At 33.6% G+C, this 12824-nt stretch overlaps 2 protein-coding genes across 2 annotated transcripts; one reads left to right on the top strand and one right to left on the bottom strand.

Moving 5' to 3' along the window:
- The first annotated feature begins 288 nt into the window (after positions 1–288).
- On the top strand, positions 289–3304 carry LOC129941440 (uncharacterized). The gene is made up of 4 exons (XM_056050070.1): positions 289–1294; positions 1677–2066; positions 2118–3055; positions 3110–3304. Exons 1-4 carry the CDS (start codon positions 289–291, stop codon positions 3302–3304), a joined length of 2529 nt encoding a protein of 842 aa, XP_055906045.1.
- Positions 3305–5528: 2224 nt separating this feature from the next.
- LOC129941432 (uncharacterized) lies at positions 5529–11460 on the bottom strand. The gene is made up of 3 exons (XM_056050059.1): positions 10991–11460; positions 6803–7225; positions 5529–5804 (listed from the first exon to the last, which is right to left on the bottom strand). The coding sequence occupies exons 1-3, from the start codon at positions 11357–11359 to the stop codon at positions 5529–5531; spliced, it is 1068 nt and encodes a 355-aa protein (XP_055906034.1). The 5' UTR covers positions 11360–11460.
- Between the last annotated feature and the right edge of the window lie 1364 nt (positions 11461–12824).

The raw sequence follows: 12824 nt of genomic DNA, 5'->3' as shown, positions 1-12824 counted from the left end.
TCTCAAGGTTCGTGAAGGGTCCTGAAACCAGCCAATCGCCACTAACACCCGATTAAGATGGACTTTACAAGGATGTGTGCCCAATCGTCAACAGGTCTGCTGCCTCAACATTCATGCATGTAACTGTGACCGACGTTCTGATGATCTTCATGAAGCAAATTGGAATCATCGTCAACCACTATATGTTCACATGAAGACAAAAGAGCCCTGCATATATTAGAATCAACTTGTAAGTCACTGGATAACCAGTACGAGATTGGATTGCCTTGGCGCCACGATAATCAAAAGATGCCTGATAGCTATAAAACCGCATTCAACCGACTTATGTGCCTTCAGAAAAAATTCAAACGCGAAGCCAACCTGAAGGATAAAATGCAAGCCGAAATAGACAATCTTTTGATTAAGGGCTACGCAAGTAAGCTGAATGTGGTAGAAGTAGCGACAAGCAATAATCCAGTATGGTATTTACCAATTTTTGTCACCCAAAACCCGAATAAGCCGAATAGAGTTCGTCTTGTTTGGGATGCTGCAGCAAAATCCAACGGACGTTCGCTTAATGACTTCTTTCTTACTAGACCCGACCTTTTAACATCACTGGTGGAGGTTTTATTAGCCTTCAGGATTGGCCAGGTGGCTATCTGTGGTGATATTGCTGAGATGTTTCACCAGACCAAGGTGAGGGAGCAGGACATGCACGCACAACGATTCTTATGGTGGGAAAAGGAGGACCAATTAGATCTGCCTAGCTGTTACGTCATGAGTGCATTAACATTCGGGATGAATTGTGCTCCCTGCATAGCGCATTACATTCGCAACAAAAACGCCGACCAGTTTCAACAACTTCACCCTCGAGCAGTGGAAGCCATCAAAAACTACCACTACGTAGATGATTTCATCGATAGCGTGGACACTGAGGAAGCCCTGTGCTTGGCAAATGATGTTAAGACAATTCACTTGTCTGCTGGATTTAATATCTGCAACTGGGCGTCCAACTCTTCTTGGGTAGTTGATCAGCTGACCAGCAACGGCTCTCCTGTACAAGCTCATAAGACTTTAGGGTCCACTGAGAAAGTCCTTGGTATGTACTGGGATCCTTATAACGATGTCTTTGAATATATTTTTAGATTCGTTCGACTGAAGCGTGATGTGTTGGATGAGAATGTAAGACCGACAAAACGAGAGACCTTGCAAGTTCTCATGTCCATATTCGACCCTCTTGGTTTCGTCACCTGCTTTACCATTGGGTTGAAAATCCTTCTCCAAGAAGTCTGGCGTTCCGGTATTGATTGGGATGGTGAGCTTTCTGAAGATCTGTACTATAAGTGGCTTCAATGGAAATCTTTGATACCATCAATAAAAGCTATTGAAATTCCCCGCTGCTACACAGCAGTATGCTACTTGCGAGTGCAACGTGGGAACGAAGTCTCCGTCGCCCTAGTAGCTTCAAAATCAAAAGTCGCCCGCTGTTTTAGGCATAAGACTGTCTATTAAGGTGCAAGCAGTTCGTCGTCTACCTATTACTTCCAGATTTTGGTGGTCAGACTCAAAAACGGTTTTGGAGTGGCTGCGAATGGACCCCAGGAAATTTCAACAGTTTGTTATGTTCCGTGTGGTCGAGATACTGGAGCATTCGAACGCCAAGGAGTAGAAATGGGTGCCCTCAAAACTGAACACAGCCGACCTGGCCACAAAGGTATCGTTGCAGATCAATAGCGAATTGTGGTTCACCGGACCGAAGTTTTTGGCCTATGGAGTTGAAGATTGGCCAACATGTGATGACCTTGGACCCGCCGATACAACAGAAGTTAGACATCATTTGCTTCACGCTACAGCTTCAAATGTACGAACTTCAGTTTCAATAAGCATAAACGTGGAATACTTTTCTCATTGGAGACGACTATACCGAGCGTTGGCTATTTTCAAGCTATACATAGAAAAGCTAAAAGCTGTTATCCGAAATAAACCCATTCCAAACCAAGGGTCTTATGAAAATCTTCAAGACGCTAAGGTACAACTCTACAAATGCGCACAGATGAGTTTATTCAGCATATCGAACTTAGAACGGGGTAAGATTATTAACAGGAATTCAAAATTAATATCTTTGAACGTTTACCTAGATGGTTCTGGCATTCTAAGGATACGTAGTAAGGCTGAGAATCTTAATAATCAACCAGATGCTATTGTCTTACCAAAGAATCATCACGTGACGTTCCTGATTGTTTGTTCCTGGCATGAAAACCACCACCACGTATCACACGAAACGACCATTTACAACATCATAGGGATGTTTTACATTCCACAACTGTGTGTACTATACAAATCCGTGCGGAAGAAGTGCCAAAGGTGCAAAAAATACTATGCTATGCCTGCAGTTCCACAGATGGCCACCTTACCAGCTGCAAGGTTAGCAGTGTTCGAGCGCCCTTTAACATTTGTTGGCATTGATTATTTTGGGCCCATTTCCATAATAATTGGACGAAGACGCGAGAAAAGATGGGGTGTAATATTTACGTGCCTCACCGTTCGTGCCGTGCACATAGAGGTGGCACACAGCTTAGACACCAGCTCATGCATTATGTGCATACGGAACTTCATATCACGCCGTGGAATGCCTCGAGAAATCTATACCGATAACGGCACAAATTTCAAGGCCACTAAAAAAATTTTATGCGATGAATACAAAAACATCAACTACTCAACTGTTGCTTCCAAATACGATGGACTTAGATGGAAGTTCAACCCACCAGCAGCACCTCACATGGGAGGGGCCTGGGAAAGGCTTGTCCGATCCATCAAAACTATATTGTATAGTATGGCTCCAAGGAACTTCAACGATGAAACACTTAGATGCGCGCTATGGGAGGTGGAATTCTTAATCAATTCCCGTCCACTCACATTTGAGTCACTTGAGTCCTGCGACGACGAAGCCATCACCCCAAACTATCTTTTACTAGGCTCAACAACTGGATACAAGCCTATTTGCGAAGACAACATAGACTTGCGACAGCGTTGGCATCAAACCCAGTTGTTTTCTGATAGATTTTGGCAGAGATGGGTAAAAGGCTACACACCTATGCTTGAACGACGAGATAAGTGATTTGAAAAACAGCCTCCTTTAGCCCCTGGTGACGTGGTTGTCATCGTAGACGAAAACCTATCCCGAAACAGCTGGCCAAAGGGTATCATTGAAAGCGTAGTAACCGCGAAAGACGGTCAAGTCCGAAGAGCTATGGTGAGAACTCAAACGGGAATGCTAGAACGACAAACAAGCAAGATTGCCGTCCTAGACGTCGATAAAGGCTAAAGTAAGCTAACTCCAACGAAGCTGCTTACGAGGGGGAGATTGTTATCGCCGTTTATAATATTTAAAACTATTTGTGTTGCTACTCAGCTTATGATTTGTCGACGGCTTAGTGGGATATGTTGGGTTTGTGGGTTGTGAAAATCTTCAAACCATCAATATGTTTTATTATTATTTTTCTAATTTTCATAACTAATATTTTGTAGCTTTAAGTTGAATCACCCTGTACATTTTATATATTTTGCTAAGCCGCTTTATAACTGAAGCTATGAACAAAAATCTTCATAATATACCTTGCTTTCAACATAAAGAAATTCGGTAAGAAGTCAGTCGATAAATCACGGGTTGGGTACCAACACAAATAATTTTAAAGCGCCATAAAAAACTTTGAGGGGTTAAAAAAATTCTTGTGTATAAAACATTCAATTGAGAAAATATTTAAACAGGTTATAAATAAATGCAATATATAAGACCATTTACATTTCATCTAACTTATCTTGTGGTACTTAAAGCTATCCTCATATTTGAGGTTGAATCAGTTTTTTTATAAATTTTATTTAACATTACCTCTTTTGGAGATTTCTGTATTACGAATTTTTGATGTAAGTGAAACAGATATTATTTTAAAAAGATCAATATTAGAAACACAAACATTTATGAAATATGAAACTATAGCTGAAATAGCTCAAAATGGATAAGTATCGGATTTTGAAACATTTTTTAACTAAGCTTAGAAAATAAATTAATTCAAAGACATTTTTTTTAGGATCGATACTTTTACTTTACCGACAAAGTCCGAACTTTAGGAAAATATTGAAGGGTCTAAGAGGATATACCTTAAAGTTCTGAATACCAAAATTGACATCTGTGACTTTTGGTATCTGCCAATTATGACATAGGTCAATTTTGACATCTGTCACTTTTGACATCTGTGACTTTTGACGCCTGTCTTTTTTGACACCTGTCACTTTTGACATCTGTCACTTTGGGCATCTGTCAATTTTGACATCTGTCACATTTGAGCTACTGAGCGCAGTGTGAGTGACAGTGGTTTGGTAATTTATTTGTTTGATTTCAGAAATGTAAACTGAAATCAAACAAATAAATTACCAAACCACATAAAATAAATAAATAAATAAGTAAATATATAAACAAATAAATAAATAAATAAATAAATAAATAAATAAATAAATAAATAAATAAATAGAAAAATAAATTAATTAATTAATTTATTAATTAGTTAATTAATTATTTAACTAATGAATCATTTAATTAATTAAATAATTAATTAATAAATTAATAAAATAAATACATTTTTTAACTTTACAAAGAAAATATTATCATATTAAAAAATAAACTATTTGAATTTTAGAATTTCCAAAAGCTCATATAATATTTTAAAATAAGATCATATTCTCCTTCATCTTTTACAATTTCTTCTCTCTCAGTTTTTCTATTAAAGGTAATTTTGCTCACATTTTTTAATAAATTTCTCACAAGGTAAGAAATCATTTTTTTTAAATTTCAAATTTAACGTTTTCACTCCCGAAACTTTTTGACAATGAAGTTTCTGAGGTCGATGGTTATATTTATAGAAAAATATGAACTTCAAGGCCTACTTCAATTTTCATTTTTAAAATTATGGACAGTGGATTCAGCAAAGTGTTTTTAAATCTTTAAACATGTCACTTTTCAAAGCTGTCAATTTTGTCAAAAACTGCTATTGACATCTGTCACTTTTAACGTCTGTCACTTTTGACATCTGTCACTTTTGACATCTGTCACTTTTGATATCTAACACTTTTGACATCTGTCTTTTTTGACATCTGTCACTTTTGACATCTGTCACTTTTGACATCTGTCTTTTTTGACGTCTATCACTTTTTGCATATGTCACTTTTGGTATCTGTCAATTTTTGGACATCTGTCACTTTTGGCATCTGTTGATTTTGACATCGGTCAATTTTGACATCTGTCAATTTTCACATCTTTCACCTGCCCAGATATGATATATTCAAGCAAATTACAACCAGATCAAAAGGGGTGAAACATTTCTTGCAACGTGTCGCGCGATTTATGTTTTATGTGACCACAGAAAAGAAAAAAAAACTTTTTGTTTATTTTTTATTGGGCCACAGGCCTCTTACGCTTTATTAATTAATATTAAATATAACAAACTAAGAAACCAGAATGATCCGCCGTCCAAGCGTCGCTGCGATCATTGGGGTTACATACGTATTATTGGGCTCCGCTGATCGGTTATGACTTTGCTTTTATATTCTTTTAATGCTGACATTGCATTTAGTGGGTGATTGAGCTGTTGACCCTTTATTGCTGATGCCGCACTTATTGGTTGGAAGTGCTGTTGACCGTTATTAGCCGATGCTGCACTTTTTGGTTGATCGTGCTGTTGACCCTTCATTGCCGACGCTGCACTTATCGGTTGCATTGTAGTTGCTGCTATATCATATGTAACTCCTCCTCGGTTTGAGTAAGAATTCTCCTGAATTCTATAATTTACTTGTTTTACATTGTATGTTTTATTATACATTTTATTGCAAAAATAGGTTATGCTTACTGATATACAAATAATCATTATAATCATGCTAATGTTTATTACATATGATATATTTTTATGAAATCTTAACTCATTAATTTCTTTTATATTTTCAAAATTATTTAAAACAATATCATCAAAAGTAATGGTTTTCTTAAAAGAAGTATTAAAATTATTTTCGGGGTAAAAATATTTTTCTTGAACAATTGTTTTGTTATTATAAAAAATTTCTTTTAGCAAATATATTTGACAATTAAAAAAATTAATAAGATAATTGTTGTTTAATACAATTTCTCTGTCATCACAATTATGTTTTAATTTTTCTTTGTATGCATTTTTTACAATTAAAGTTTCATCATCTATTATTTGTATTTGAGTTTTGTTGTTATGTCTCAATTTACAATCTTTAGTTAGGATACAATGTTTGCTTGGTTTTAATTGTTGCACAGTTACATCATTTTGGTATACAAATGTTTTATTATTAATTTCTATTATATATTCGTTTTCGTAATCAATTTCAAAATGTTTATCATTTGGTAAAGGTAAAATTAACTTTTGTTCTACTGTTACATAATTTCTTGGAATTTTAATGGCGATTATGAGAAATTTGTTTTTGTATTCTAGTACACCCATTTTAATTAATTTAAGTTTATGCAAATCAATTTCATATTCATTTAGTTCTTCCAATGTCAATATACTGGGGTGTATTATATTATATTTTGCTGATACAACATTATCTTGAATTTGATTTACTTTATTTTCTATAAAACGTAATTTTGTCATTTGATCTAAAAATAATTGGTTTTTTACAATTTTTGAAATAGAATTTTGTATTCTGTTATAAGTATTCAGGATTTTTTCTCTATCATCTAAAATTGTTTTTTTTTTAATGTTTCTATCGATTCATTAAAATTTTTATTTATTTTAATTTGTTCATTTATTGCATCAATGGCATTATGGCTGTTTTCTTCTGATATTCTTAAATAGTTCCAAATTTGTTCCCTATCTTCATTATCCATGGTTCCGAAGAGCCATCTTTCTACGTTTCCGACTACGTTTATTAAACCTCTTCTAAATCTTCTCTGTTCTTTAGGTGTAATCGACTTAATTTTTGCTATAATTGTTTCTATTTCTTTAAATATCATATCTTTGTTTTCGATCTGTAAGTGTTTAATGTTAGTTTGTATGAGTGTTATTGTGTTCAGAATTTCTTCTGGGTCTATAATATGTAGAATTGTATTTGTTTGGTTAGTAATTTCTAGATCTTTAATTTTTATTTTTAAATAACCTGTTTGTTCATTAATTAGTGTTGTTTGAAGAATGCCGTGTGTTGTTTGTGTTACTAATAGTACTAGGAGCATTATTACCTGAAAATTTATAAGGTCTTTTAATATTGCTAATGTGTACGTTATTGAGATTTTTAATTTTATATCTAGGTTGTTCTTTATGTCGAACATTTTTGTAATTTTTGATTGGTCCTACTTCTCTTTTTTCTGAATATGTTTCGCGTTTTTCATTAAGTTTGTTAATTTTCTTAACTTTCGTTTGTTGGATTCTTTCATAAAGTACTAATTCATCAATTTCTTCTTTAGCTATTTTAGGTGTGGTTTTTATCGTGGAATGATATCTGTTGTTATAATTATCTAGAACTAATTGCAATTTCATTTCTATTGATAAATCTTTTTCTTCAATGCCTGTTATTTTTTCTAAAATAGTTGAATGCAATCTTTCAATATCCGCATTCCCTGTGTGGCTATTAGGTTTCGTGAAGTGTATTTCGACCTCGCTTCTATTAAGAAAATCTAAAATATGTTCTGATTTGAATTCGTTATCTGATATTATTTTTTTTGGTTTACCGAATTTTGAGAAATGTTCAATAATAATTGCTTTTTTACTTCTCCAATTTCTATCGGTTATTACATACCCTACTGCAAATTTTGTAAGTTTGTCGATTATAGTTAGAAATGCTTTTTTCTCAATGTGAAATATATCTAAATGTATTATTTCATTTTTATGTTTTGGGGTCTCTGTTAAGTTATATTTTGGTTTAATGGGATTCCTATCGTATTTTATTTCCTGACACTTTTTGCAATTGTTAATTACTATCTGTATTTGCTCGTGAAGTTTAGGGAAAAAAATTTTTTCTTTCAGCGTGTAGTATGTTTCGTTTATACCACTGTGCATAGATTCTTTAGTGTGATAGAGGGAAATCTGTTTGTGAATCTCCTCCTCGGTTTTGATTTCGGCTGCTCTTTTAGTACATTTAATGAATTTTATTTTGTTGTTCATGGAGAATAATTGAATTATAACTTGTTGAACTTTATTATAGTCATGATCTTCTACCTCAGAATATATACCTGTTGTTCCTTTCTTAGTTACTCTAATTAGAACATCTTTTATTTTGTCCACTCCTTCAAGAGGATTCAGATATATAATTCTACGTTCATGCAATATTTCTATTTCGTTTGGTATTATACTGTAAGTTAGGATTAATTGCGTTTTATATTTGTTAACAATTTCCTCTTTTATTCCTATATGATCTAAATGCTGTTCCTCGACTGAATGAATTGTTTCCGTAAGCTCCATATTAGATTCTGAATCATTATCCTCGTTTATTTTGGGAGTGTTTTCTAATCTACTTAGGAAATCTGCTACTTTATTCTCTTTCCCTTTTAAATATTCGATTTCAAAATTATACTCTTGAAGTTTCAAAAGCCATCTTTGATTTCGTTGGGAGAACTCCTTTCCTTTATATTTGCTATTTAGATATTTTATTGGAATATGATCAGTTACAATTTTAAAATGATTTCCATATAAATATGGTCGATAATAGTTGACTGAGTAAACAATTGCCAGGAACTCTTTATCTGTTACACTGTACTTTTGTTCGTGTTTATTAAGGGTTCTGGATACGAAGCATACCGGGTGCCCGTTTTGAGATAGAACAGCGCCAATGGCATAATTGCTTGCGTCTGTTGTAACTACAAAGGGTTTGTCATATTCGGGATATTTTAAAATTGGGTGTGAAGTTATTAAATCTTTAAGGTTTTCGAATGCTGAAATATATTGAGGGTCTTTAATATTAATTGTTTCACCTTTTTTCAAATATCTTATCATAGGATAAGCAATCTTAGCATAATCCCTTACGAATTTTCTGTAGTACCCAGTCATCCCTAGGAAACCTTTAAGTTGTTTCTCTGTTTTTGGTATCTTTAAGTTATCAATTTCTTTTACTTTGTTAGGATTTGGTTTAATCCCTTCCTTAGTCAAAATATGACCGAGAAATTCAGTATCTCTTTTCATAAAGCTACACTTATCTGCTTGTATTTTAAGGTTATGATCTTGTAATTTTTTAAATATTTTTTCTAGAGAATGCATATGTTCTTCTAATGTTGTAGAGAATATTAAAATATCGTCTAAGTAGACTACGCATATTTTATTTATATAATCACGTAAGATATTGTTCATAAGTCTCTGAAACGTTGCAGGTGCATTCTTTAACCCGAATGGCATCCTGATGTATTCATATAGACCCGCTGGAGTAACGAACGCTGTCTTTTCAATGTCTTCTGGTGCAACTAAGATCTGGTGGTAACCTTTTGCCAGATCTAATGTGCTGAAGTACTGTGATTTCCCTAACTTATCCAATATACTGTCTATATTGGGAATTGGGTATTTATCATCTACGGTTACTTGGTTCAACTTTCTATAATCAACGACAATCCTGTATTTTTGTATGCCGGTATTGTCAAGTTTTTTCGGAATAACTATTATTGGTGAACTGTAACGACTGTTACTCTTTCGAATGATTCCTTGTTTCTCCATTTCTTCCATCTGCCTACGTACTTCGACTTCATGTTTTGGTGGATACCTATATAGTTTAGAGTTAATTTGTTGGTCTGTGGTAGTTTTTATTTCGTGAACTACTGTAGTAGTGTTTGTTAATTGATCGCCTTCTTTGAAAATCAATTTTTTATATTTATTTAAAAGCTTTTCTACAGACTCTTGTTCTATTTCATTGAGGTGATTTGTTTGAATGTTACAAACTTCACTTGTTTCCAACACATTAACTTCTTCAAGTAATGTGGTTAAGAATGGAAGATGTATACCATTTACTAAAATAACTTCCTCATTTTTTCAGTCTATAGTTTTTGCATTGTTCCTTATCCAATCCATTCCTATTAGGAAATCGTAAGGTTTATTTAATTCTACTTTTGTCCATTTCATTCTTGCATTGCAAGGCTGATTAAATTGTATTGGACATTTTGTTTTTACTTGTGCTGTTTCGTTAACAATACCATTAATAGTATTAATTTGAATTGGTGTATCGTTAATATATTCGTAAAGATTTGAGGGAACTCTAGTTGAATTTAATAGGCTTATGGTTGATCCTGTGTCAATCAATGCTATATAGTCTGTTTTTTCAAAAGTTAATTGTATGCACATTTTTCTTGAATCCGAGGCTAGTTGATAAAAAACTCGTGATTCTCTATTTGATTGGTTTCTTCTTTATTACTTAAATAGTCAACTTCCATAGGTTCTATTCTAGCCTGTCTTGATCTATGTTGACCTGAATTTTGAATGTTTTGGGGATGGTTATTATACCCATTATTTCTAGCTTGGCCTGATGCATTATTATTTCTTATTTGTCCCGTCGGGCTATTCCCATTAGGTTGATTTTGATAACTGTTTCTATTAACTTGATTTTGATTCGTATAGTTATTGTTTCTATTAGGATATTGATTAGTGTAATTATTGTTTTTAAAAGGATTTTGATTAGTGTTAGTATTGTTTTTATTTGGATTAGTGTAATTGTGTCTGTTGTTTTGGAAATTTTGAGGAGTTGTGTTTTGGAAATGATTTCTAGGTTCAATGTTGTGTGTTCTTTCAGATCGTAAATTATATTCATCCTGACCTATATATTTAAACAAAATTGTTCTAATTTTTGATAAATTGTATTCATTGTAAATCTCTGCAGCTAAAGCTCCTGCTGTTACATCTTTTATTTTTAGAATTAATGCACTATTTAGACAGTTAGCAATTTCTAAACCATTTTTATTGAATGTTGCACATTCTGTTATATAATTAATAATATTTTGTATCTTATCTAATAATTGACTTATACTATATACCTTTATACTATTAATGCTTCTCAGGATTGTTGCTTCGTCTTTGGTTGGCCGGAAGTGTATCTTCAGTTTTTGCTTGCATTCCTCCCACGATGCTGGTGCTTCAATTGCTAGGAAGTTCTTTGCGATTCCTCCGATTTTCTCATTGTAGACAACAGCAAACACTTCGTTAATATTTACCGGTCCAAATTCTTCTATAATTTGGTCTATCGTCGCGATAAAAGAAGGTAACGTGCCTTGCTTTCCCGTAAAGTTCTCTACATATTTTAAACGTTTTTCTATTGTAACTCTTATGTTCCGCACTGCATTATTCTGACTGTTTAGAATTTCAGTCAGTGTTAGTAGACATTGTTCCATTATAGGTTGTGCCATTTTGGTTTTTTAATTTTTTTAAAGTGATTATTAGATTCTTACAGTCACTTTATTATAATCACAGTTTTCACTTCGATAACACAAGGTTTTTGGTTTTTTAATTTTTTTAAAGTGATTATTAGATTCTTACAGTCACTTTATTATAATCACAGTTTCCACTTCGATAACACAAGGTTTTTGGTTTCGGATGCGATTATTAGCTTCTTAAAGTCACTTTATTATAATCACATACACTTTGATATTCCGTGGTTATTGGTTTCGGATACGACTATTAGCTTCTTAAAGTCACTTTATTATAATCACATACACTTTGATAATCCGTGGTTATTGTTTTTTTATGAAAAGTTTATTTCTAAAACAAAACACTGAGATTTCTTTTTTTTTTCGTTTCACTATCCTCTAATTTATATTATAGAGGACAACCGACTGCGCCATTTATGTTTTATGTGACCACAGAAAAGAAAAAAAAACTTTTTGTTTATTTTTTATTGGGCCACAGGCCTCTTACGCTTTATTAATTAATATTAAATATAACAAACTAAGAAACCAGAATGATCCGCCGTCCAAGCGTCGCTGCGATCATTGGGGTTACATACGTATTATTGGGCTCCGCTGATCGGTTATGACTTTGCTTTTATATTCTTTTAATGCTGACATTGCATTTAGTGGGTGATTGAGCTGTTGACCCTTTATTGCTGATGCCGCACTTATTGGTTGGAAGTGCTGTTGACCGTTATTAGCCGATGCTGCACTTTTTGGTTGATCGTGCTGTTGACCCTTCATTGCCGACGCTGCACTTATCGGTTGCATTGTAGTTGCTGCTATATCATATGTAACTCGCGTCGGTGAAATCCTAAGCACCTAGCAGCGTATTTGGCAATATCTAATATGTGTATTACAGATCACCTATTATGAAATTATCTTTGAAAGTTGATCAGTTTTCTGAATGAAAGTGCAACTCATAGATGAGGGGGTGCGTTACGCTTCAACATTGAGTTTTTGAACCATTAAATTCAAAACGGTTTTTGATTACCCATTTGACAATGCTGTCAAGATTAGAATTGAATGAGCTTATCATACGCTGCCGTTGAAGTTCTACATCTGAAGAACAAGGGTATTAATTTAAAAACGAATATGAAAAGCGGAATTTAATGGATTAGAAGAGGAAGACAATAAATCATTTATGAATATAACGAAGGGAGTCGGAGACAAAATAGAACCCGATGGGAAACCAGCATTTATTTTATGAATTTCCGATTTGAGACTGTTCAAAAGGTAGTTCCTAATCCAACAAAAAAGAAATCCATCAATACCAAAGGACACGCATTTTCGATAAGAGAGCTTGATGCCAAACTTTATCAAATGGCTTTGAAATATCAAGTGCAATAATCTTTACTTTCTTCAAAACGATGTAAAGATTTGTTTCACTGTGCGCTGAGATTAACCATGAATACAACGCTCCCAA

Source organism: Eupeodes corollae, chromosome 1 (genome assembly GCF_945859685.1).
Source record: "Eupeodes corollae chromosome 1, idEupCoro1.1, whole genome shotgun sequence".
In the NCBI taxonomy this organism is placed as follows: domain Eukaryota; kingdom Metazoa; phylum Arthropoda; class Insecta; order Diptera; family Syrphidae; genus Eupeodes; species Eupeodes corollae.
This window is presented reverse-complemented; position numbering and strand designations above follow the sequence as displayed.

Excerpts from the sequence above, each read along its gene's own strand:
- LOC129941440 (XM_056050070.1), top strand. The coding sequence starts at position 289 with ATGCCTGATAGCTATAAAACCGCATTCAACCGACTTATGTGCCTTCAG. Across the intron at positions 1,295-1,676 it reads TTCCGGTATTGATTGGGATG|CCGACCTGGCCACAAAGGTA; the intron begins GTGAGCTTTCTG and ends AACTGAACACAG. Across the intron at positions 3,056-3,109 it reads ATAGATTTTGGCAGAGATGG|CCTCCTTTAGCCCCTGGTGA; the intron begins GTAAAAGGCTAC and ends TTTGAAAAACAG.
- LOC129941432 (XM_056050059.1), bottom strand. The coding sequence starts at position 11,359 with ATGGCACAACCTATAATGGAACAATGTCTACTAACACTGACTGAAATT. Across the intron at positions 7,226-10,990 it reads GAAGCATTAATAGTATAAAG|GTAATAATGCTCCTAGTACT; the intron begins GTATATAGTATA and ends ATAAATTTTCAG. Across the intron at positions 5,805-6,802 it reads ACAGCCATAATGCCATTGAT|GAGAATTCTTACTCAAACCG; the intron begins GCAATAAATGAA and ends TATAGAATTCAG.